Source organism: Salmo trutta, chromosome 9, assembly GCF_901001165.1.
Source record: "Salmo trutta chromosome 9, fSalTru1.1, whole genome shotgun sequence".
Classification (NCBI taxonomy): domain Eukaryota; kingdom Metazoa; phylum Chordata; class Actinopteri; order Salmoniformes; family Salmonidae; genus Salmo; species Salmo trutta.
In genome coordinates, this window is record NC_042965.1 from 2,833,520 (window position 1) to 2,860,286 (window position 26,767).

At 41.1% G+C, this 26,767-nt stretch overlaps 1 protein-coding gene across 3 annotated transcripts; it reads right to left on the reverse strand.

The window, feature by feature from the left end:
* Positions 1-1,867: 1,867 nt before the first annotated feature.
* Positions 1,868-26,612, reverse strand: LOC115199731 (G kinase-anchoring protein 1). Of its 3 annotated transcripts, none has more exons than XM_029762116.1 (12): positions 26,512-26,612; positions 13,192-13,424; positions 12,898-13,056; positions 12,557-12,634; positions 11,730-11,865; positions 9,087-9,115; positions 8,743-8,889; positions 8,509-8,595; positions 8,330-8,393; positions 8,153-8,223; positions 7,929-8,009; positions 1,868-2,285 (listed from the first exon to the last, which is right to left on the reverse strand). In XM_029762116.1, exons 2-12 carry the CDS (start codon positions 13,414-13,416, stop codon positions 2,244-2,246), a joined length of 1,119 nt encoding a protein of 372 aa, XP_029617976.1. In that variant the 5' UTR covers positions 13,417-13,424; positions 26,512-26,612; the 3' UTR covers positions 1,868-2,243. The 3 variants fall into 3 exon arrangements, with proteins under 3 accessions (XP_029617976.1, XP_029617977.1, XP_029617978.1); XM_029762117.1 differs by having other exon boundaries at positions 26,506-26,600; XM_029762118.1 differs by lacking the exon at positions 26,512-26,612 and adding an exon at positions 22,693-22,727.
* Positions 26,613-26,767: the final 155 nt, after the last annotated feature.

Genomic DNA, 26,767 nt, shown 5'->3' on the forward strand with positions numbered 1-26,767 from the left:
TGGTTTTCCACTTTAATTTTGAGTTTGACTCCAAATCCAGACCTCCATGGGTTGATAAATTGGATTTCCATTGATTATTTGTGTGATTTTGTTGTCAGCACATTCAACTATGTAAAGAAAAAAGTATTTAATAAGATTATTTCTTTCATTCAGATCTAGGATGTGTTGTTTAAGTGTTCCCTTTATTTTTTTGAGCAGTATACATTACCAAACATAAGCTCTTCAATCCCAACCCTCAGCCATTCTCAGCCCATCCCACCTATCACCATAGACCACCCTCGTTTAGTTTCCATGTGCCATATATTTTTCAATTGTGATGTTTTACATGATTTATCTATCTTTCTAATCGTATAGTATCCACAGATTTTTGCCAACAATTGTTTACAGAGAGATTATGTCATTTAATTCACTGTATCACAATTCCAGTGGGTCAGAAGTTTACATACACTAAGTTGAATGTGTCTTTAAACAGCTTGGAAAATTCCAGAAAGTGATGTCATGGCTTTAGAAGCTTCTGATAGGCTAATTGACATCATTTGAGTCAATTGGAGGTGTACCTGTGGATGTATTTCAAGGCCTACCTTCAAACTCAGTGCCTCTTTGCTTGACATCATGGGAAAATCAAAAGAAATCAGCCAAGACCTCAGAAAAACAATTGTAGACCTCCACAAGTCTGGTTAATCCTTGGGAGCAATTTCCAAACGTATAAACACCATGCGAAAAGTGCGAATCAATCCCAGAACAACAGCAAAGGACCTTGTGAAGATGCTGGAGGAAACGGGTACAAAACTATCTAAATCCACAGTAAAACGAGTCCTATATCGACATAACCTGAAAGGACGCTCAGCAAGGAAGAAGCCACTGATCCAAAACCGCCACAAAAAAGCCAGACTACGGTTTGCAACTGCACTTGGGGACAAAGATCATACGTTTTGGAGAAATGTCCTCTGGTCTGAATAAAACAAAAATGGAACTGTTTGGCCATAATGACCATTATGTTTGGAGGAAAAAGGGGGACGCTTGCAAGCCAAAGAACACCATCCCAACCGTGAAGCACGGGGGTGGCAGCATCATGTTGTGGGGTGCTTTGCTGCAGGAGGGACTGGTGCACTTCACAAAAGAGATGGCATCATGAGGTAGGAAAATGATGTGGATATATTGAAGCAACATCTCAAGACATCAGTCAGGAAGTTAAAGCTTGGTTGCAAATGGGTCTTCCAAATGGACAATGACCCCAAGCATACTTCCAAAGTTGTAGCAAAATGGCTTAAGGACAACAAAGGCAAGGTATTGGAGTGGCCATCACAAAACCCTGACCTTAATCCTATAGAAAATGTATGGGCAGAACTGAAAAATCATGTGCGAGCATGGAGGCCTAAAAACCTGACTCAGTTACACCAGCTCTGTCAGGACGAATGGGCCAAAATTCACCCAGCTTATTGTGGGAAGCTTGTGGAAGGCTACACGCAACATTTGACCCAAGTTAAACAATTTTAAGGCAATGCTACCAAATACTAATTGAGTGTATGTAAACTTCTGACCCACTGGGAATGTGATGAAAGAAATAAAAGCCGAAATAAATCAACATTCTCTACTATTATTCGGACATTTCACATTCTTAAAATAAAGTGGTGATCCTAACTGACCTAAGACAGGGAATTTTTACTAGGATTAAACATCAGGAATTGTGAAAAACTGAGTTTAAATGTATTTGGCTAAGGTGTATGTAAACTTCCGACTGTATACGATATGTCATGAGTGATGAAGAGGCTCCACTAAAAGATACTAAACTCTCCTCAGCACCAAAAACAGTTTTACAGCTTTTGTGTACCATTAGCACATAGTAATATCACAAAAGGAGACATGATTTTACACTGAAAAAGTAGTTTATTTAACTTGCAGTGAAAAGAAAAAGAAAAAAAATCCCACCTGTCATTTGGCATCACCCCAGAGAAGGCAGGGAGCAGACCAGAACAATAAAGCTCCATACCAGAACACAAAGAGGAGCTGCGATGTCAGTCAACAGAAAACATATCTTTAAATCAGTACAGCCTTCATTACAAGCCTTTTAATAACTTCTGCAGTGCGGCACATCCAGGAGTTGGTGTGTGTGTGGTATACAAGGCATGCATAGTGCATGAAGACAGAGAGAAGAGAATAACCATACAAACAAATAGATCCTGAAGAATAGGAGTGCTTTGCTTTGTTGTATTTTGCAGTCAATGTTCTTCCCTCTGCGGTCTTCATAGATCAGGCTCTGAACCCTTTTTCCCCTTCCTGTTTCCCTGCCAATCAGAGGAGACCAGAAAGTATGGAGTGAGTACAGAACGTTTCTTACATTGTTAGTTTGGTGGTCCGCTTGTCTGGGGCTTGACTGTCTCCAAGGGCTTAAGACAGCTCAGGAGATTCGACATTTCATGATAAGTTGTTACCAAACTAATATCCTTCAACTGAAATACACTAACAGTTCAGCATACTTGAAGTAATTAATCAAAGTTGGTATATTTATGACATTTTGGCATTAACCAGGCCTCCTTTAAAACCTGTTGGGGATAGGGGGCAGTATTTGCATGGCCGGATAAAAAAACGTACCCGATTTAATCTGGTTACTACTCCTGCCCAGTAACTAGAATATGCATATAATTAGTAGATTTGGATAGAAAACACCCTAAAGTTTCTAAAACTGTTTTAATGGTGTCTGTGAGTATAACAAAACTCATATGGCAGTCAAAACCCTGAGACAAACAGGAAATGGAAATCTGATGTGTGGAAATCACTTCTAACCTTTGCCATTGAAACACACAGGGGCGTATTAATCATTTAGCACTTCCTAAGGCTTCCACTAGATGTCGACAGTCTTTACAAAGTGGTTTGAGTCTTCTATGGTACAAACTGACCCAAAGAGAGGCTGTGGAACTTGGTCACATGGGGAGGGCCATTTACTACAATGACCCGGCCGCCCATGGCTACCCTCCCCGTTTGGAACGTTTAGTAAGAAAATGCAATCGTCCGCCTTGAATATTATTGAAGCTCTGGTTGAAAAAGGCCCTAAAGATTTATGTTATACAAGGTTTGACATGTTTGAACGAACTTAAAAAAATGTTTTGAACATTCGTGACGACAAGTCCCGCGCACTACGGTACATTTTGAGTAGCCTTCGGAACGCGCTAACAAGAAGGAACTATTGGGACATAAATTATTAACTTTTTCGAACAAAACTACATTTGTTGTGGACCTGTTATTCCTGGAAGTGCCTTCTGATGAAGATAATCAAAGGTAAGGGAATATTTACAATAGTATTTTTGACGGTTGATGGTTCCAAGATGGCGCTAACATGAATTGCCTAGCCTATTTTTCTGAGCATACCAGTCGTTTATTGCAAAGTGTGATTTCCCAGTAAAGTTATTTTTAAATCTGGCAAAGCGGTGGCATTCACGAGATGTTAATCTATAATTCTTTGAATGACAATATTTAAATTTTAACAATGTTTTCGAATAGTAATTTTGTAAATTGTAGCGCTGATTCACCGGAAGCATTTGAGGGAAAATATCTTCTGAATGTCACACGCCGATGTAAAATGCTGTTTTTATATATAAATATGAACTTTATCGAACAAAAAAACGCATGTATTGTGTAACATGATGTCCTAGGAGTGTCATCTGATGAAGATTGTCAAAGGTTAGTGCTGCATTTAGCTGTGTTTTGGGTATTTGTGATGCATCTAGTTGCTTTGAAAAAGGCTGTGATTATTTCTGGCTGGTTACTCTCCTAACATAATCTAATGTTTTGCTTTTGCTGTAAAGCCTTTATGAAATCGGACAACGTGGTTCGATTCAGGAGAGGTGTATCTATAAAACGGTGTAAAATAGTCATATGTTTGAGAAATTGAAGTTATAGCATTTATGAGGTTTTGTATTTCGCGCGACGCGATTCCACTGGCTGTTGACTAGGGTGGGACGCTTGGTTAAGACTATAATATTTCATCTGTAGGTGCTACAAAGCAAAAATTGGTGTTATATGAAGCTCTGCCGCTTACTTGGTAATATGAGTAGTATTTTGATTTCAAAAACAACAAAAAATAAGAATATTGACAAATGAACACGAATAGCGTTAAAGCCCTAATAACACGTTAACGCGTGCCCTGTTTATCACTTCTCTATTTAATCACCGCATGGAACCTTTCAAGAGCACGTGTATTCCGTACAGGCCCTTTTAAGCGCAGAACAGTCCAAACACTTAAGACACCCTATCCCCTCAGCCCTCAAATTAAGTAGACCCTTCGGATGACGAATCAGGACAAGTATACACTTGCAGGGAAAGTGGCGAGGGAGGAAGGAATGATTTTTAAAATGGACCGCCCTTGCCCGGAAATTCGTCACTCGTTCATCCCGCGATGATTGTGTTTTCAGCCACCGGTAGCTTGTGGGTGCTTTAAACGCACTACAGTCAATTATGAGTGCATGTCTAATTATTTTAAATATATAATGATTAATATACGCCTACTATATGATAGCTAGCAAATTAATTAGCTAACTAACGTTTGCCTGCCTAGCTGGAACTTCTGTAGAAGTAAAATGCTTTATTTCTACAATTTCCAAAAGATAACCAAATAAAAACATATTTACTTTTTACGAGACGTGTTTGTGCCGTCATGTGCATTATTTGCACCATTTCTAACTTATTTGCATTAGTTTTTACTTACACTTGTATGTTGACTTCTCCATTGATGTTGTTTTTAAGTTTTCGCTGACTTAGCGGATGTACAATCGTTGCAATTTGAATTAAGGGGAGTTTCAGGCCCCGTAGTGAACATAATTGTACACTCGCAAACTCGACTAAAAACGAGGGTTGAGGGGCTAACGTTGCAAACTTCCCTTGATTGGCTAATCAGTGGGACCGCCCGCCAAGATGGCGACGGGGATTCCCCCAAGGGCATAAGGCGAGGGTAAGTGGACGAGAGTGTGTCTTTTATGAGTTTGGACAGCAGCCCTACCAGTCAATGCTTGCGCCTTTAACATCACTAAAGACCATGTGCCATTCTACAATATAATTTTTAAAAATATGCCCAATATTCCCAAAGCTATTTTTTATTTTTTTGCCTAGGATTCGTGTGCATGTCGCGGGTCGTTTTAAACTACTCTGGAGTCAGTATTGTTTGGTTTTATAACAAACTACATTGTTTAGCTAGTCATGTTACCTAGCAACATGATAACTTGACCATTGACTATGTACACATTTTGATTGCAAGAACTGAAAAGGAATAGGCTACTGCTTCAAAGTACTGTAGGCTGCATATGTAAGAGTGGGGTGTGTATGATTGTGTGTGTGTGTGTGTGTTAGAGCAGTGATTCTCAACTGGGGGGGGGTCGCGGGAGGATTTTAAAAAGGTAACCTTCGCACCAACATTTATTTTGAAAGGATACTGCTGCACCACTTATTGTTGCTGACTTTACAAGGGCACAAACTTTAAGGTTGTCATGATAATTGATGATTAAAAATTCCTAATGATTAAAACTGTTTAGTTTTTTTCAAACACTGGTATGTGTTACTGTTCATGAACAATATTGGACTGGTTTTGATGTCATGTTCTGAGTCTGATCATTTATTACACCCCACTCCTGAACTGGTCGCCTGATTAAAATGGCTTATTCTGCTGAATTGATCAAATGTTTTCAGTTAAAATGGCTGTGTAATGACTTTATTTAATATCATAATTGAGACAGTCTATTTTGCAAGTGAAACCTGCCCAGGAAGGCAGCTGCAACACAACATTATAAAATGTAACAGTCTATAATATTCGGTCGCGACTCAATTGTCAAATTTGGGTCCCCAGGCAAAACCAGTTGAGAACCACTGTATGAAAGGATGTGTGTGAGAGCAGGGGTAAAGCAGCAGTAAAACTCCAATAGTGTGCAACTGCAGCCCGCAAAATTCCAGCCCCCCCTAACGTTGAAGCCCCTGCCTCTTCTTCTGTGGGGTTTATTGGCGGTTGGCATCCAACGTTATGGTGCATGACTACCATCTACTGTAGTAGATCGTCCGTGCCTCACACCTATGTACTGGAGTCATAGCTTAAAAACTAACCAATGGAAGTATAAAGAGGGGTTTATGCAGATGCAGGAATGTCCACATACAGGAACGCCCCGAATTGTTAGCTGCAGTTGCACCCTTCTCAAAAAGTCACCATAAGCGTTGGGCGGCGCAAGCAGAGTGAGGCGGGTGGAAAAGACGGGACAGGCAGAACAGTGACTATATGCTAGCAGGATAGTCCATATCTCCAATAATCTTTGCTCATAGCGATGTTGTTTCCATTAGTGGATGAATTGGTCTAATTTAGCATGTGTGGTAAAGCCTCAACCCTTACCTACCTTTCCAATTCAAATGAGCTTGAAAAGAAAGTGAATCATGACAACATTTTTATTGTTTTGTGTGACTACAGCGATAAAACGCAAAAAGAGAGAGACGTTCTAATTAAAGTGATGCATCAAAGCTGACAACCCGCCCACCCGGCTTCGGTTGGGTCATTATAATTCAAAACAATGCTTTCTAAAATGCACGCCTTGCACGCTCGTCTTTTGTGAGTTTAGGTCATAAGTGTATGCGTGTGTGTGAGAGAGAGTATGTAGGCCTGTGTGTAAAGTTCTCTGAACTGTACAGATGGTTTAAAAGCTCCTTGTATCCATAGAGCCAGTAATTTTTTCCCCTGTAGTCACACTCATTTAGAATGGCTGAAGCTTTAACAGTACTTAAAGCTGTGTGTGTGTGTGTGTTTGTGTGTGTGTGTGTGTGTGAGCAAGTCTTAAACTTCAAGAACATTGATAAGAGGGAGTAGGCCTACTTAAACATTGGGCACATTAATAGCTAACTGTATGTTACAATGACTTTTGTGTTGTTTATAGTGAAAATGCTATTAAAACATTCTGATGTAGCCTAGATAATTCTGTGTTTCCGTCCCTTACAATCAAATCAAAGTATGCCTGTAACTCAATGCATTACTTTTTAAATAGAAAAATCTTTCTTTAGGGCCAAATTTTAGCAAATTAACCAATGCCATTAGCGCAATTTAATTATTTGACTCATTTGACAGCCCTAAACATAATATACTATACAGGTATATCAACATTCCAGAGTGGGAAATCTGCTACTTTTTACTTTTTTTTCTACTTCACAGCGAAATTGGTAGGCAATGTAACCAATCACAGTCCTCCTTTTACTTGTATAATTGCACATCCTGCAAATTACCAGCAGAGGGCGACCATTTTAAATCTATTTTCACATTCAGTTGGTTGGTAACACTTACAAATTGGATCATAACTCTAAAGGTAGCAGAGATCCCACTCTGTAACTTTGATATGACCATAGAGTATATTATGTTCAACAATATATAGATAACATTTCCAAATCTAAAATGGTGGTTTGTTTTACATTTTAGTCATTTAGCAGACGCTCTTATCCAGAGCGACTTACAGTAGTGAATGCATACATTTCATAATATTCATGATTAGATTTGTCAATATTCATACATTAAGTAAAAACAAATTTGGGGGGGAATCACTCATATAGTAATGAGTTGGACAGAGTGAATGGTTCTGTTTTGTGTACTATTCTGGAGAGTGAGGACTACTGCTGCTGCACTGTTACCTTGGTAATCTTCCTAGAGGTGACTTCCTGCCTGCTCTAAGAGTGGAACACACACACGCACGCACCTTAGATTTAAAAGACATCCCATTCGACTCACTGCTTTACACAGGTTGAACAGCACAACAAACAAACTGGGGTCATTCTACACTGAAGCCTTTATCCCTCTCTCTGAACCAGGCGTGAGCTGTTGGTTTGATTTTAGACAGGGACACTTTATGAGATACACTAAATGTGTGTTGTATTGAGTTTTACTTGCAAGTGCGAGGAGTATCTATGTGACGTCTTACCTGATGGTGTTTTGGCGGATCTGTTTGCAAACCTTTCACTTTCGACTTCTCTTGTTCAAGTGAGGCATGTAGTGATGTCACCTGGAGAGAGAAATAAATGTCATTCAACCAGGACAGCTTTGTGCCACATTAATGGTTTGACACACACACACACACACACACACACACACACACACACACACACACACACACACACACACACACACACACACACACACACACACCTGTGAAGACAGCTCCTCTTTGATATTTAGAAGCTCTTCCACCTGCAGTAAGATCTCTGCTTTATCTTTCACTGTGGAGAGAGGAAGAGAAAGAATGAGAACAAGTAGGCCTACCTAATGCATCAGTAATGGATTACTGTATAGTCTCAGATTGAATTAGGAGTGCAGTAGCTGTACTCTCTCCCTGCTGCAACATCTTCAGGAGCTGGGAGTTTCTGGCTTTCACTTCTTTGTATTTCACCTGAGGATCGAGAACAATAACACGTTCACACCAACTGTAAATGCCAGATGGCGGTATTCTGTCTTCTTGACATGCTCCATCCAAAGCCCAGTACAGTATCCATCCAACGACTCACCTCCCATTGTGAAATGACCTTCTTTAACTTCTCGATTTCTTGGTCTTTCTTCTCCAAGTCGTCCTTTAGCTGCTCAGTTCGGGGGTCCTGGGAGGTGTGATGGGTGTCACAGTTAGGCTCTGAGAGAGAGTTACCCTGTCCTCCATGGTCTCATCAGCAGTCACTCAATGGTCGAATATAATTTTAACACAAAACCATTATACTTGGAATGAACTGATTTGCAGTCGGTCTCACCGGTTCATGCTCTGTTGAAGTCGTGACCTCGGCGTCAGTGCTGTTAGAAAACTGCTCCCGTCTTTTTTCCTGCTGTACGATTTTGCTAACGTCATCCTCAAGCTTGTTAAAGAACTTGTCTTCTGGAGGTGTGGGCAGTTTGGGCTCCTGGAGAGTGGATTCAGCATTTTAATTATTAAAATCACTCACACACACACACACACACACAAACCTACACAATTTGCGCTAGTTCACGTCATATCACCACCTGTCCATTACATTCATCCTTACATTACAGGGTTTAAAACCCTCGACCGAAGCACTGCAAGCCAAACACCGAATACAACAGTGATGCCATACCTCACCTCTTTCTCCTGCTTCTTACTCAGCTGATCTGTAAAGGAGAATCGTGGTTTTTAAGGAGAATTAAACAAGTCAAGTGAACGTCGTCAAAAACGGAATAATAACACGAGTGGGGCCACTGAGAAAACAGAGAATTATTGCATATTATACGCAGCACCTGCTCAAAGTTGATTGCTAAACAAGTAGTCCTAGTGTTACTGCTATTGATGAAATGGGGCAGTGCTCAATGTTAAAGACCCAATGCAGCTTTTTTTTCCTGAAAGTCAAATCGTTTCTGGTAAAAAAAGAAACAAAAATAGCTTCTTCCAGCGTAATTTCTTAAGCAAGAATTTAGGTAGGACTGTCTGGTACTGGTCTGAGGGGAGTGGAAATCTGAAAACTAGCGGTTATTGGGGCGGCAAGTAGCCTAGCAGTTAGCGCGTTGGGCCATGAACCCGAAGGTGAAAAAACAGTGCCCTTGAGCAAGGCACTTAACCCTAATTGCTCCAAAGTCGCCATTGATAACGACAGACCCTGGCCGTGACCCCACTCTCCAAAGGCTGTCTCAGGGAGAGTTGTGATATGTAAAAAAATAAAACATTTCCAATTCACACATACACACTTGTACATGTCTGAAATAGGACAAATATAAGCACTCACCAAATTATTTCTTACTAGAATGTATTATTATTGGCAGAGGTTTGGAACTCTTTCTTATTGGTCTTGTTCGGTTCTAACTAATTTATTGATTAAGGGGAACAGGAAATATGTGTATGGAAAGTTACTGAGAGAGATGAGGGGGTACAGAAAGTTCACTGTTTGTTCAAACACGTTATTGTTATATATTAACAAATTTACCACCTGATGTCACCAGGCAGGCCAAAACTCCATCCCACCAAAACAGGCTAAAATTTCAAGCAGTCTTTTCAAACAGCTCTTACACTTAGATGGCATTATTATAATTTTCACAGTATTATTCCAACCTCATAGTGTGGAAATATACACTGCTCAAAAAAATAAAGGGAACACTTAAACAACACAATGTAACTCCAAGTCAATCACACTTCTGTGAAATCAAACTGTCCACTTAGGAAGCAACACTGATTGACAATAAATTTCACATGCTGTTGTGCAAATGGAATAGACAACAGGTGGAAATTATAGGCAATTAGCAAGACACCCCCAATAAAGGAGTGGTTCTGCAGGTGGGGACCACAGACCACTTCTCAGTTCCTATGCTTCCTGGCTGATGTTTTGGTCCCTTTTGAATGCTGGCGGTGCTTTCACTCTAGTGGTAGCATGAGACGGAGTCTACAACCCACACAAGTGGCTCAGGTAGTGCAGCTCATCCAGGATGGCACATCAATGCGAACTGTGGCAAGAAGGTTTGCTGTGTCTGTCAGCGTAGTGTCCAGAGCATGGAGGCGCTACCAGGAGACAGGCCAGTACATCAGGAGACATGGAGGAGGCCGTAGGAGGCCAACAACCCAGCAGCAGGACAGCTACCTCCGCCTTTGTGGAAGGAGGAGCAGGAGGAGCACTGCCAGAGCCCTGCAAAATGACCTCCAGCAGGCCACAAATGTGCATGTGTCTGCTCAAATGTTTAGAAACAGACTCCATGACGGTGGTATGAGGGCCCGACGTCCACAGGTGGGGGTTGTGCTTACAGCCCAACACCGTGCAGGACGTTTGGCATTTGCCAGAGAACACCAAGATTGGCAAATTCGCCACTGGCGCCCTGTGCTCTTCACAGATGAAAGCAGGTTCACATTGAGCACGTGACAGACGTGACAGAGTCTGGAGACGCCGTGGAGAACGTTCTGCTGCCTGCAACATCCTCCAGCATGACCGGTTTGGCGGTGGGTCAGTCATGGTGTGGGGTGGCATTTCTTTGGGGGGCCGCACAGCCCTCCATGTGCTCGCCAGAGGTAGCCTGACTGCCATTAGGTACCGAGATGAGATCCTCAGACCCCTTGTGAGACCATATGCTGGTACGGTTGGCCCTGGGTTCCTCCTAATGCAAGACAATGCTAGACCTCATGTGGCTGGAGTGTGTCAGCAGTTCCTGCAAGAGGAAGGCATTGATGCTATGGACTGGCCCACCCGTTCCCCAGACCTGAATCTAATTGAGCACATCTGGGACATCATGTCTCGCTCCATCCACCAACGCCACGTTGCACCACAGACTGTCCAGGAGTTGGCGGATGCTTTAGTCCAGGTCTGGGAGGAGATCCCTCAGGAGACCATCCGCCACCTCATCAGGAGCATGCCCAGGCATTGTAGGGAGGTCATACAGGCACGTGGAGGCTACACACACTACTGAGCCTCATTTTGACTTGTTTTAAGGACATTACATCAAAGTTGGATCAGCCTGTAGTGTGGTTTTCCACTTTAATTTTGAGTGTGACTCCAAATCCAGACCTCCATGGGTTGATAAATTTGATTTCCATTGATTATTTTTGTGTGATTTTGTTGTCAGCACATTCAACTATGTAAAGAAAAAAGTATTTAATAAGATTATTTCTTTCATTCAGATCTAGGATGTGTTGTTTAAGTGTTCCCTTTATTTTTTTGAGCAGTGTATATAAAACACAGGAAAATCTGTATTTGTTTGGACTGCACTGGGCCTTTAACATAAGTGTAGCTCTAACCACTGCTGGTCTCACCCCCCTCTGCCTGGAAGTCCTTCAGAGACACAGTCATCTTCTTGTCTTTCCCCTGCTGGCTCTTCTTCTTGTCTTTCTTCCCTGCCGCTGCTCCTCCTCGGGACTTGGGAGAGGGAGTATCTGTTCCGTCATCATCCTGACAGGAGGCAATTTAAAAAAGAACAGCATCTGCTTTAATGGAACATTCATTTCCTCATCAAACAAATATACATTTTGGTCAGAGCCATATGTGTGTAGTTCTCTCTATGGTTCTGATTTCTGTTAATCGTTTAATGATAGATGTTTTGTGACAGGGTGCTGTATACCCATGCCCACGGCGTTCAGGCCCTACTCATGCCTGATTGCTACTGACAAATTTAAGGACCGGCCCTGGCCGAACCCAGAAATAACTTCCTCTGTTACTATCTGTACCTTGTTTCCTCCACTGAATGCGCTCTGTGCATATCTCTGCTAGTGCGAGTATCTATAGAAACACCTCTGCTTGCTGTTCTGCTCAATGACGAGACAGAGAACAGTTAGTGATAAACGAGTGACTTTTCGTCACTCTAAACCAACAAAACTCAAGGAACATTATTATTTTCATTAAAATAATCTCTCCTGTGGACTCTGACAATGTTCTGGTCTTATATTTGACAAGGTTGAAGAACTCCTGACACCATGACATGTACTGCGCAGCAGAGCACAACCAAATGGCTAGGCTTCAAAATGTTAATGATCAATTTAGTGATACCAGTAACCTAGTTATTGATGAAAACACGATGTATAATGTCGGGGTCCATCGGGTTCGGGTAGCAGAGCTCTAGCGCTGCAATGGGGCAGTATGGTACCTGTTTGTGCTCCTCAAACTCCAGTTTACTCATAATCAGTGCCTTCTCCAGGTCTGCCTCATACAGCTCACTCGTTAACTGCATTGGGCAGAAACAAAGATGAAGATTAAGGATGGGATTAGCTGGGGGATATCAGGTAAGGGTAACATCCATAAGAAATTGTAATGCCCATTCATGCCCACCATGTCAGGTGTGACCATGAGCCCTGTTCAGAAACAACCCTTAAGCAATCATGTAGATATGAAGAAAATAAATGTAGTTGTAGGACCATATTTCACCATATCTCTAAAACCTATTTGATCATCTCAGATCGGGGGGGAGGGAGATCTGTCAGGTTCTACCTGGTAGTCCCTCTGTTTCCATTGCTGCCAGCCTTCCGGGGGCATGGCTTGGTCCCCTGCCGCGGGATGGAGTAGCTCATTGGCCACACCCTGCAGAGACAGGGAGGGGAGCGGGGCAGAGGACTTCTGAGGGAGCTTCTTAAAGGCAAGACTCCTTAACTGGGGACAAGAGACAGGAGTCATCATCAGTCCACAAGCTCAGGTGAAATAGTAAAACTGAAACCTTTGAGACCTGACATTGGGAACACCAGAAATTGGTGTTCAGCGAGGAGGTTAAACGCCTCTGCCAGTCACCTCATTGGCCTCGCTCTGTTGCTGCTCTCGCTTCTTCTTCCTCTTCTCCTTCTTGCCGTTGCTCGCGGTGGATTTCCCCTCGGTTGCCTTCCCAGGCCGACCCTTTCCAGAGTCCCGGCCACCTCTGGTCTTTCCTGACTCCGAATCGGAGTCCGAATCAGAGTCAACCTGAAGCAAGGCAAAGCGAGAAGCTGTGGTGTGGACGGAGATCATTGCTGATGCCATCTGCTGACCTATTACACAACAAACAAGAAAGAAAACACGTCAAATTAGGCAATGCATAACAAAACCTTTCTAATCAGAACCTCTCCAGTGCAACCCTAACAATAAACAAAAAGAAAGCCATAAAAACAGAGCCAATACCATAGAGATCCTATTAAATGACTAGAGGACTATGTAATGAAGCCTCAAACTTTCAGAACGAGATGAAAATTGCAGCCATATTGGTCAGGAAGAAATCCAAACCAGTCTAATTGGAAAGAATGACAGAGGCATAATCCTGATTTTATTGATGTAGGAAAATAAAAAGGCAGGCATGTGATGTTACGTGCATTACAATTATTGTTCACCTGTAATATTGTCAAATACAGAGTGTTCAGAAAGTATTTATACCCCTCGACTTAATCTACATTGTGTTGTAGCCCGAATACAATACCACATAATGACAAAGCAAAAACATGTTTTTAGAAATTGCTGAGCTTTTTCATTTTTATTAAATATAGGAATACCTATTTTACACCCGAGTCAATACGTTAGAATCACCTTAGGCAACGATTACAGCTGCGAGTCTTTCTAGGTAAGCCTCTTAAGCGTTTTGCACAGCTGGATTGTAAAATATTTGCACATTCTTCAAGCTATCAAGTTAGTTGTTGATCATTGCTAGACAGCCACTCAGGAACTAGGCCACTCAGGAACATTCGATGTTGTCTTGGTAAACAACTCCAGCGTATATCTGGCCCTGTGTATAATGTAGTTATCCTGCTGAAAGGTGAATTTGTCTCCCAGTGTCTGTTGGAAAGCAAACTGATTTTACCTGCGCTTAGCTCTATTCCATTTATTTTTTTATCTTAAAAAAACTCCCTAGTCCTTGCCGATGACAAACATACCCATAACATGTGCAGCCATCACCATGCTTGACAATATGAAGTGTGGTACTCAGTGATGTGTAGTGTTTGCCCCAAACATAACACTTTGTATTCAGGACATAAAGTTCATTTCCTTGACACCTTTTTTGCAGTTTTACTTTTGTGCCGTATTGCAAACAGGATGCATGTTTTGGAATATATTTAGTCTGTACAGGCTTCCTTCTTTTCACTTGGTCATTTAGGTTGGTATTGTGGAGTAACTACAATGTTGTTGATCCATCCTCAGTTTTTTGTCCAGTTTAAGTCACCCTTGGCCTCATGGTGAAATCCCTGAGCAGTTTCCATCCTCTCTGGCAACTGAGTTAGGAAGGACGCCTGTATCTTTGTAGTGACTGGGTGTGCTGATACACCACCCAAAGTGTAATTAATAACTTAACCATGCTCAAAGGGATATTCAATGTCTGCTTTTATATTTTTACCCATGTACCAACAGATGCCCTTCTTTGCGAGGCATTGGAAAACCTTCCTGGTCTTTGTGGTTGAAATTCACTGCTCGACTGAGGGACCTTACACATAATTGTATGCGTGGGGTACAGAGATGGGGTACTCATTCAAAAATCATGTTAAACACTATTATTGCACACAGAGTGAGTGCATGCAACTTAGGTAACTTGTTAAGCAAATTTTTACTACTGAACTTAAGGCTTACCATAAAAGGAGTTTAATACTATACTTATTGACTCGACATTTCAGCTTTTCATTTTAAATTAATTTGTAAAAATGTCTAAAAACATAATTCCACTGACATTATGGATTATTATGTAGGCCAGTGACAATCAATTTCAAATTCAGACTAACACAAAATGTAAAGAAGTGTGAATACTTTGAAGGCACTGTACTTATAAATCCAAATTACACAGGGGGGTGTTGTGTGTAAATAACCTCTAAAATATATCTAAACAGACCAGAAATGTCTACATTTTGGTTCCTAGAAAGCTGTGAATACTATGATACAATATCAGTTCTTGTTGCATTTAGAACTTGTCTAAGTCCTATCATCAACTGAATGCGTTGTTTGAATGGATTGTTTGGCATACAGTGCATTCGGAAAGTATTCAGACCCCTTGACTTTTTCCACATTTTGTTATGTTACTTTTTATTTACTTTCTCAAATCGACACATAATACCCCATAATGACAAACCCAAAAAAGGTTTAGACATTTTTGCAAAAGTAATAAAAATAAAACAGAAATATCACATTTACATAAGTATTCTGACCCGTTACTCAGTACTTTGTTAAAGCGCATTTGGCAGAGATTAGAGTCTCTCTCTCATTGTCCTGTTGGAAGGTGAACCTTCACACCAATCTGAGGTCCTGAATGCTCTGGAGCAGGATTTCATCAAGGATCACTCTGCACTTTGTCCGTTCATCTTTCCCTCGATCCGGACCAGTCTTCCAGTCCCTGCCACTGAAAAACATCTCCACAGCATAATGCTACCACCACCATGCTTCACCGGAGGGATGGTGCCAGATTTCCTCCAGATGTGACGCTTGGCATTCAGGCCAAAGAGTTCAATCTTGGTTTCATCAGACCAGAGAATCTTGTTTCTCATGGTCAGAGTACTTTAGGTGCCTTTTGGCGAACTCCAAGTGGGCTGTCATGTGCCTTTTACTGAGGAGTGGCTTCCGTTTGGCCACTCTATCATAAAGGTCTGATTGGAGGAGTGCTGCAGAGATGATTGTCCTTCTGTAAGTTTCTCCCATCTCCACAGAGGAATTCTGGAGCTCTGTCAGAGTGACCACCGGGTTCTTGGTCGTCTCCCAGACCAAGGCCCTTCTCCCCTGATTGCTCAGTTTGGCTGGGCGGCCAGCTCTAGGAAGAGTCTTGGTGGTTCCAAACTTCTTCCATTAAAGAATGATGGAGTCCACCGTGTTTTGGGGGACCTTCAATGCTGCCAAAATGTATTAGTACCCTTCCTCAGATCTGTGCCTCGACACAATCCTGTCTCAGAGCACTACGGAGAACTCATTCGACCTTACGGCTTGGTTTTTGCTCTGACATGGACTGTCAACTGTGGGACCTTATATAGACAGGTGTATGCCTTGTCAAATCATCTCCAATCAAGTTGTAGAAACATCTCAAGGATGATCAATGGAAACAGGATGCACCTGAGCTCAATTTCAAATCTCATAGCAAAGGGTCTGAATTAGGGTTGCAAAATTCAGAGAACTTTCAATAAATTCCCTGGTTTTCCTGAAATCCCAGTTCAGGAAATCTAGAAATCTCCAACCAGGATTGCAGGGAATTTATTTAAAGTTCCTGGAATTTTGCAACCCTAGTCTGAATACTTATGTAAATAAGGTATTTTTTGTTTTTCATTTTTAATACATTTCCTAAAATAAAAAATAAAAACTGTTTTCACTTTGTCATTATGGGGTATTGTTTGTAGATTGATGGGCATTTTTTTATTTCATCAATTTTAGAATAAGGCTGTAACTAGGAATGCACGATATATCGGTGAACATATCGGAATTGGCCGATATTAGCGAAAACTGGCAAGTACGGTATCGGCCCAATGTATAGTTTAATGCCGATGTGAAAAACTGATGTCAAAACTGACGTGCATACCTATATAACGTAGGTACATGACGTAATGACTCCACGTAAAATTTTGCGCGACACAGCATTCCTAACCTAGCCCACAATGTCTGCTGTGTGGATCGAGCAGTCAAGTCGAGCAGTCATTTGAAAGAGAAAATTTCAGCGAGATAATGGATTTTGCATTTGAGTTAACGCCAAGAAAATGGAATACATTGCCCTTGACAATCAACTGTTCTCTGTCGTGGGTGATGTTGGCAACTGATCGAGCACCAGTACATACTAACGTTACCAAGTGCGCCATTGTTCAGATGTTGCCCTACTGGAGATACACAGTAATAGCGTCACTGCTATTAGCTTCACGACATACTATGGAACGCCATTTGGGTCTTTGCGTGTCAAAAAAGACACGTCAAATAACACAAATTTGACAATAACACAATTTCACGAGTTAAATAACGTGCAAGCCAAACGCCACCACTACTATCAGTAGCACTGTCAAAGCTGTACAAAAAGTCTGCAAACAAGCAAACACCGGCAACAAACGATGTGTTTACAATACCGCAATGGTAATAAAGCATTATTTGTTCGACAGCAAATTCTTCACCTAATGAAATTGAACAGCTAGCCAGCTACTTAACCTTGTTGCCCAAAGCTAACGTTATAAGCAGCCAGCAAGCTTCATCTGGCTAGTGACGCTCGACCTGACCGGCTTGTGTTGTGATGCTAGCCACAATAAGGATTAGGCACAATAGTGGAATTTGCGGTTTGCCTTCAAAATAAAAGTACCCATTTCAAAGTGATGCAGAAAGTTACAATTGGTGGAATAATGCCATATTTAGACTAGAAAATGTGAAGAGGTTGGAATGTGAAGCAAAGAAATGGGGTATCAGTCTACTCAGTGACACCCACAGAACACACCCACAGAACTGTTTAGAGTTTACGCAAATATTAGCGTTGTAGCTCATATCGCGCGACTGTGTGAAATCACCTCCCCAGACAGCCTATTGTGTGTATTGACATTCATATTGCACTGTACAGCTTTACCTAAGGATTGGTGATCAATGAAATGGAGTAACAGTCTACTCAGTACCCAAGATATTCAGAGTTATCAGACTCCAAAAGATCCTCGCTAGAGGTCGACCGATTATGATTTTTCAACGCCGATACCGATTATTGGAGGACCAAAAAAAGCCGATCTGTATAATAAAGGGAACACTTAAACAACACAATGTAACTCCAAGTCAATCACACTTCTGTGAAATCAAACTGTCCACTTAGGAAGCAACACTGAGACAATAAATTTCACATGCTGTTGTGCAAATGGAATAGACAACAGGTGGAAATTATAGGCAATTAGCAAGACACCCCCAAAAAAGGAGTGGTTCTACAGGTGGTGACCACAGACCACTTCTCAGTTCCTATGCTTCCTGGCTGATGTTTTGGTCACTTTTGAATGTTGGCGGTGCTTTCACTCTAGTGGTAGCATGAGACGGAGTCTACAACCCACACAAGTGGCTCAGGTAGTGCAGCTCATCCAGGATGGCACATCAATGCGAACTGTGGCAAGAAGGTTTGCTGTGTCTGTCAGCGTATTGTTCAGAGCATGGAGGCGCTACCAGGAGACAGGCCAGTACATCAGGAGACGTGGAGGAGGCCGTAGGAGGGCAACAACCCAGCAGCAGGACAGCTACCTCCGCCTTTGTGCAAGGAGGAGCACCGCCAGAGCCCTGCAAAATGACCTCCAGCAGGCCACAAATGTGCATGTGTCTGCTCAAACGGTCAGAAACAGACACCATGAGGGTGGTATGAGGGCCCGACGTCCACAGGTGGGGGTTGTGCTTACAGCCCAACACCGTGCAGAACGTTTGGCATTTGCCAGAGAACACCAAGATTGGCAAATTTGCCACTGGCGCCCTGTGCTCTTCACAGATGAAAGCAGGTTCACACTGAGCACATGTGACAGACGTGACAGAGTCTGGAGACGCAGTGGAGAACATTCTGCTGCCTGCAACATCCTCCAGCATGACCGGTTTGGCGGGGGGTCAGTCATGGTGTGGGGTGGCATTTCTTTGGGGGGCCGCACAGCCCTCCATGTGCTCGCCAGAGGTAGCCTGACTGCCATTAGGTACCGAGATGATGAGATCCTCAGACCCCTTGTGAGACCATATGCTGGTGCGGTTGGCCCTGGGTTCCTCCTAATGCAAGACAATGCTAGACCTCATGTGGCTGGAGTGTGTCAGCAGTTCCTGCAAGAGGAAGGCATTGATGCTATGGATTGGCCCGCCCGTTCCCCAGACTTGAATCCAATTGAGCACATCTGGAACATCGTGTCTCGCTCCATCCACCAACGCCACGTTGCACCACAGACTGTCCAGGAGTTGGCGGATGCTTTAGTCCAGGTCTGGGAGGAGATCCCTCAGGAGACCATCCACCACCTCATCAGGAGCATGCCCAGGCGTTGTAGGGAGGTCATACAGGCACGTGGAGGCCACACACACTACTGAGCCTCATTTTGACTTGTTTTAAGGACATTACATCAAAGTTGGATCAGCCTGTAGTGTGGTTTTCCACTTTCATTTTGAGTGTGACTCCAAATCCAGACCTCCATGGGTTGATAAATTGGACTTCCATTGATTATTTTTGTGTGATTTTGTTGTCAGCACATTCAACTATGTAAAGAAAAAAGTATTTAATAAGATTATTTCATTCATTCAGATCTAGGATGTGTTATTTTAGTGTTCCCTTTATTTTAGTGAGCAGTGTACATATACATATACACACACACACACACACACACACACACACAGTTGAAGTTGGAAGTTTACATACACCTCAGCCAAATACATTTAAACACAGTTTTTCACAATTTCTGACATTTAATCCTAGTAAAAATGCCCCGTCTTAGGTCAGTTAGGCTCACCACATTATTTTAAGAATGTGAAATGTCATAATAATAGTAGAGAGAATGATTTATTTCAGCTTTTATTTCTTTCATCACATTCCCAGTGGGTCAAAAGTTTACATACACTCAATTGGTGTTTGGTAGCATTCCCTTTAAATTGTTTAACTTGGGTCAAACATTGCGGGTAGCCTTCCACAAGCTTCCCACAATAAGTTGGGTGAATTTTAGCCCATTCCTCCTGACAGAGCTGGTGTAACTGAGTCAAGATTGTAGGCCTCCTTGCTCGCACATGCTTCAGATCTGCCCACAAATTTTATATAGGATTGAGGTCAGGGCTTTGTGATGGCCACTCCAATACCTTGCCTTTGTTGTCCTTAAGCCATTTTGCCACAACTTTGGAAGTATGCTTGAGGTCATTGTCCATTTGGAAGACCCATTTGCGATCAATCTTTAACTTCATGACTGATGGCTTGAGATGTTGCTGCTTCAATATCCACATAATTTTCCTCCCTCATGATGCCATCTATTTTGTGAAGTGCACCAGTCCCGCCTGCAGCAAAGCACCCCCCCCCCCCCCATCATGATTCTGTGTTCTTCGGCTTGCAAGCCTCCCCCTTTTTCCTCCAAACATAATGATGGTCATTATGGCCAAACAGTTCTATTTTTGTTTCATCAGACCAGAGGACGTCTCCAAAAAGTACCATCTTTACATTTACATTTTAGTCATTTAGCAGACACTCTTATCCAGAGTGACTTACAGTAGTAAATACATACATTTCATTTTCATTTCATGCATTTTTTTTTTTTTTTGTACTGGCCCCCCGTGGGAATCAAACCCACAACCCTGGTGTTGCACACACCATGCTCTAACAACTGAGCCACAGGGAAGTGGCTTTGTCCCCAAGTGCAGTTGCAAACCGTAGTCTGGCTTTTTTGTGGCGGTTTTGGATCAGTGGCTTCTTCCTTGCTGAGCGGCCTTTCAGGTTATGTCGATATAGGACTCGTTTTACTGTGGATATAGATACTTTTGTACCCGTTTCCTCCAGCATCTTCCCTGTTGTTCTGGGATTGATTTGCACATTTCGCACCAAACTACATTCATCTCTAGGAGACAGAACGCGTCTCCTTCCTGAGTGGTATGACGGCTGCGTGGTCCCATGGTGTTTATACTTCCGTACTATTGTTTGTACAGATGAACGTGGTACCTCCAGACGTTTGGAAATTGCTCCCAAGGATGAACCAGACCTGTGGAGGTCTACAATTGTTTTTCTGAGGTCTTGGCTGATTTAATTTGATTTTCCCATGATGTCAAGCAAAGAGGCACTGAGTTTGAAGGCAGGCCTTGAAATACATCCACAGGTACACCTACAATTGACTCAAATGATGTCTATAAGCCTATCAAAAGTTTCTAAAGCAATAACATCATTTTCTGGAATTTTCCAAGCTGTTTAAAGGCACAGTCAACTTAGTGTATGTAAACTTCTAGCCCACTGGAATTGTGATACAGTGAATTATAAGTGAAATAATCTGTCTGTAAACAATTGTTGGAAAAATTACTTGTGTCATGCACAAAGTAGATGTCCTAACTGACTTGCCAAAACTATAGTTTGATAACAAGAAATTTGTGGTGTGGTTGAAAAATGAGTTTTAATGACTCCAATCTCACTGTATGTAAACTTCCGACTTCAACTGTATTTGTAATAAATGACAATTACAACAATAGTGAATGAACAATGAACACTTATTTTAACTTAATATAATACATAAATAACATTTGTCTCAAATAAATAATGAAACATGTTCAATTTGGTTTAAATAATGCAAAACAGTGTTGGAGAAGAAAGTAAAAGTGCAGTATGTGCCATGTAAAAAAGCTAACGTTTAGGTTCCTTGCTCAGAACATGAGAACATATGAAAGCTGGTGGTTCCTTTTAACATGAGTCTTCAATATTCCCAGTTAAGAAGTTTTAGGTTGTAGTTATTATAGGAATTATAGGATTATTTCTCTCTATACCATTTGTATTTCATATACCTTTGACTATCGGATGTTCTTATAGGCACTTCAGTATTGCCAGCCGAATCTCGGGAGTTGATAGGCTTGAAGTCATAAACAGCGCTGTACTTCAAGCATTGCTAAGAGCTGCTGGCAAATGCAGTAAAGTGCTGTTTGAATGAATGCTTATGATCCTGCAGCTGCCTACCACCGCTCAGTCAGACTGCTCTATCAAATATCAAATCATATACTTAATTATAACATAATAACACACAGAAATACGAGCCTTAGGTCATTAATATGGTCAAATGAGGAAACAATCAATTTGAAAACAAAACGTTTATTCTTTCAGTGAAATATGGAACCGCTCCGTATTTTATAGAACGGGTGGCAGCCCTAAGTCTAAATATTGCTGTTACATTGCACAACCTTCAATGTTATCTCATAATTATGTAAAATTCTGGTAAATGAATTAGTCTTTAAACAGTTCGCAACGAGCCAGGCAGCCCAAACTGCTGCATATACCCTGACTGCTTGCACTGAACGCAAGAGAAGTGGCACAATTTCCCTAGTTAATATTGCCTGCTAACATGAATTTATTTTAACTACATATGCAGGTTTAAAAACATTATACTTGTGTATTGATTTTAAGAAAGGCATTGATGTTTATGGTTAGGTACATTTGTGAAATGAAAGTGCTTTTTCCACGAATGCGCTTTTGTTAAATCATCAACCGTTTGGTGAAGTTGAAGTAGGCTGTGATTCGATGATAAATTAACAGGTACTGCATTGATTATATGCAACACAAAACAAGCTAGTTAACCTAGTAATATCATCAACCATGTGTAGTTAACTAGTGATTATGTGAAGACTGATTGTTTTTTCAAAAGATAAGTTTAATGCTAGCTAGCAACTTACCTTGGCTCCTTGCAGCCACAAGGTCCTTCTGATGCTGCACTCGCGTAACAGGTGGTCAGCCTGCCACGCAGTCTCCTCGTGGATTGCAATGTAATCGGTGTCCAAAAAGGCCGATGAAATCAGCCCTAATTAATCGGCAATGCCGATTAATCGGTCGACCTCTAATCCACGCAGTATTGTTTTCCCTCTGGAATAGTGTTCAATACACATAGGTTGACAATACATGTGGCTCAATTCAGTTGTTTCAGAGTCCTGCAATAAGAGCAACGATGCTAATGTTCTCTGGGTGTCACTGATACCCCATGTCATTGATCCACAATCAATAGGTAAGGCTGTACACTAAAATAAGTATGCTCCCAAATGAATTCTAAAGTATAATACATCCAGTGTGATTTCAACAGATTTTTGTCAAATTAACAAATTATTGTCTTCTGTTGACTCTATACAACAATCCAACCTCGTTTAGCATGATCTATTCAATTATGGAATAACTATACTATTTGTATGCATTTGCATCAGTCAATTACATTTTTATTTTGAAGGCTAACTGCAAAGTCCACTATTGTGGCTAATCCTTATTGTGGCTAGCTTCACAGATGGGCCCGACCACCATTAATCAAATAAGAACTGTCTTATAAATTAGGGTTATTTTAGATGACACCTAGCTATATAGTTAGCTAGCTAACTATAGCAACTGAGACAGATTGTCGTTTTGCTATGTTTTTGGGGAAGAACATTGTTTGCATCATGAGCTAGCTAGCTTTTTTTTATGACCAGAAATGTATGTGCGCGAGACAACTTTACCAGCATCATAGCATACGTATCGATGAATCGTTGACATATGAAATACGAGTGATAGTGTAATCAACGTGTAATAACTGCGTCATATTATGTGACGTGCAGTTATATTCAGGTCCTGATTGGTCAACAAGATTATTTGACACTATTTGACGGCTATCTTTTTTGACATGCAAAGACCCAAACGGCTTTCCTTAGAAATCCTGGCTGAGAATGAAATGACTGAACAAATGAACAACGAAACAGCAAATAAGTGAAAGAAATAAGTTTTGATTATGTTTTACTGGTAATGGCGACATAAGTAAATGCCAACAAAATTACTTTTTGGTCTGTGTAGTATGTGTAACCTTTATTTAACTAGGCAAGTCAGTTAAGAACAAATTATTATTTACAATGATGGCCTACCCTGCGACGCCCTATGGGACTCCCAAACATGGCCGGATCTTACACTTGTTCAACAGGAGCTGTTCAATTTGATAAACTCTTTGGTTAGTGTCAGTTGATCTCAAAAAGTATTTGTATAGTTAGACAACCTTACATTTAAAAATATGAAATGATACCTCTCCTATCAAAAACCTGAAGCTCTCAGGTGAATTTACACTATGCTTTCAAATCACTTGTTTTAGACCGCTGCATCCATGTGTGTGTGTTAATTTAACTGAAATAGAATGCTTAAAAGGCCGCTAAAATTGTAAATATCGGTCTCGTTATTTTTGACAAGGAAAATATCGGATATTGGTATCTGCCAAAAATGTCATATCGGTGCATCACTAGCTGTAACGTAACAAAATTTGGAAAAATGGAAGTGGTCCGAATACTTTCCGAATGCACTGTATTTGCAGGTAATACAAATGTAAAAACAAATGAATCATTCTTCTAAAACTGGCTAGCTAGCTAACAAACACAGTGCAGATAAATTGTTTAAATTCATTAGAAATAAGCTTTTTGTGTGTATGGAACATTTCTGGGATCTCATTTCAGCTCATGAAACACGGGACCAACACTGTACATGTTGCATTTATATTTTTGTTCAGTATAGTATTCTAATTCCTAATTATATGCCCAATACAATGTGAATGCCTGGTCCTACAATTAGCTAGCCTGCCTACTTCTGATCTTCAACTAAAAGACAACTTTTGTTATGTAGCCTATGAGCCTAGCCTAGCCTAGCCTAGCCTAGCGAGCAATCAAAGTAGTAAAGCACTTGCTGGCTAGCTAGCTGGATGGAGATTCGTTTTACATATCACTTGATGCTGCTGCACTTGCCCAATGGACTAAAGGTGCCTAACGTTACTCCTTATAGTCCAAGGACTTTACATGTTCCGTTTGAAGGTGAATTGGCTCTAGAAGCCAAAACAGACAAATACTTCATCTAAACTTGAATCAATTCTGTTCTAAAAACAAAAAGATCACATCAGAATAATTTCACAAATGCTAAATACACACTTATGTACACAGTTTTAAATCAGTTAACACAGTGGAAGCCGACAGTTTTTTTGTGTCATCTGTCTTCAGTTTACACACAGGTATTCGGAGCAACCTGGTCTCAGAGCATTTTGAATTTTTCTGTATGAAAATCTGTGACACTCCATTTAGTATCATATGTTACGTTTAATATGGTATGTATTAAATTTGGGGATGTCTATCACCATTTCGTATGATACATTACAAATTACAATTCGTATATGTTACGAATTTGAAAAATGTACGTTTGCTAAATGTATGATATGTTACAAATTTTATTTTGTTGTGGCTAATGTTAGCTTGGTGGCTAACGCTAACATACGCTAGCTTAACATCAGCTAGCCTAGGGGTTAGGGTTAAGTTTGGGAATTAGGTTCATTAGGTTAGCTAAAAGAGTTAAGGTTAGCTAACATGCTAAGTAGTTGCAATGTAGCAAAAAAAATGTAGGTAGTTGAAAAGTTGCTAATTTCCTCTAAATGCAAATGTTGTCCATGATGAGATTCGAACGCGAAACCATTGGGTTGCGAGACGTTTACATTAGGGTAGGGTTAGCAAAAAAAATTATAAGGTTAGGTTTAGCTAACATGCTAAGTAGTTGTAAAGTATCTAAAAAGTAGGTAAGCAGTTAAATGTTAATTTGCTAAAATTGTCCATGATGAGATTCGAACGTTTGCTTTATACACCCGACCAACCTTAAGTAACCATACCAAACATAACGTATGTGTTTGAATACAATGGATTTACGTTGATCACGTTACGTCTAATCTATGAGAGCAGGCTGTTCGGGGAGACAGGTAGTCCACTGTCTTCTGCTTTCCGTAAATAAGCGCTGTAACATGGAAATATGGCCGTGTGGGATCCCTAACCCGATAAAGGTGTGTAACGTTTTTTTGTGAAAATTATTTCTCGCTGATATTAATTGAGGTCCTTATGCTTCCAAAAACCGTACCGCAAATGGTGTTAGTGTTCAGAGAGAGCGTCGGGGTGCTCAAAAAAACTCCCCCGTACAGAACACGACTTCTTCGTCCAATGATTTAGCTATGTGGAATAGAACTGAGAGTCACGATGAAGGGCTACTACTGATCCACCTGTCCCGCATTGGCATTTCACTTATTTAGCTAACTGGGTTGCCTTTATAGTCGGTTGACACTTTCAAACTAAATTTACAACTTGGCGCAGAGAGGAGTGGGCATTCGGTAATTGGATAACTTATCTAGCTAAAGTAACGTTATCTTATTAACTTATGCTACTGAAAGAAACCGTGTCGTCCGATTAGCTTGGTTCAAAGAAAGCATCGAATGTTGTTGCCTAGCTAGCTCAGTCAGATAAAACAGCTCTAGCTAAATTGCTAGCTACATATTGCAGCCATATCCATAACGTTATGTGTTGCAGCTGTAAACTAACGACGCTAAGTAGCTAGCTCGTATTATGGTTCGTTTACATGAAACTCATGCTTTTATAATTTTGAAATCAAATCAGTTCATTAAATATTGCATTGGGTATGTTTGAGTGGAAAATATTAATACATAAAAAATGTAATTCAAAACATACTTTCACCTGTTCAAGTAGTTAGCTAGCTAGATACCACACGTTCACCACTTTCCGTCGGCAAAGTAACTACGGTGGCCCAGTTGCCTAAAAAGTATTCTAGAAGACAAAACGGGGCCGTGATGGCGAACTCTGGTTTTGGGAAGTAATATGCAAATAGCCTCACGTCAGTAGAGGGAGACAGAGGTCTACTTTTGCAACACTGTATTAAATGACTGCCTTTCCAGACCAAACTGCCCCAACTTTTATTTATTTATTTTATTTA

Coding starts and splice junctions, on each gene's coding strand:
- LOC115199731 (XM_029762116.1), bottom strand. CDS start 13,416: ATGGCATCAGCAATGATCTCCGTCCACACCACAGCTTCTCGCTTTGCC. Junction 8,890..9,086: donor GTAAGAAGCAGGAGAAAGAG/GTGAGGTATGGC, acceptor TCCACTCTCCAG/GAGCCCAAACTGCCCACACC. Junction 2,286..7,928: donor ATCCGCCAAAACACCATCAG/GTAAGACGTCAC, acceptor TCTGATTGGCAG/GGAAACAGGAAGGGGAAAAA.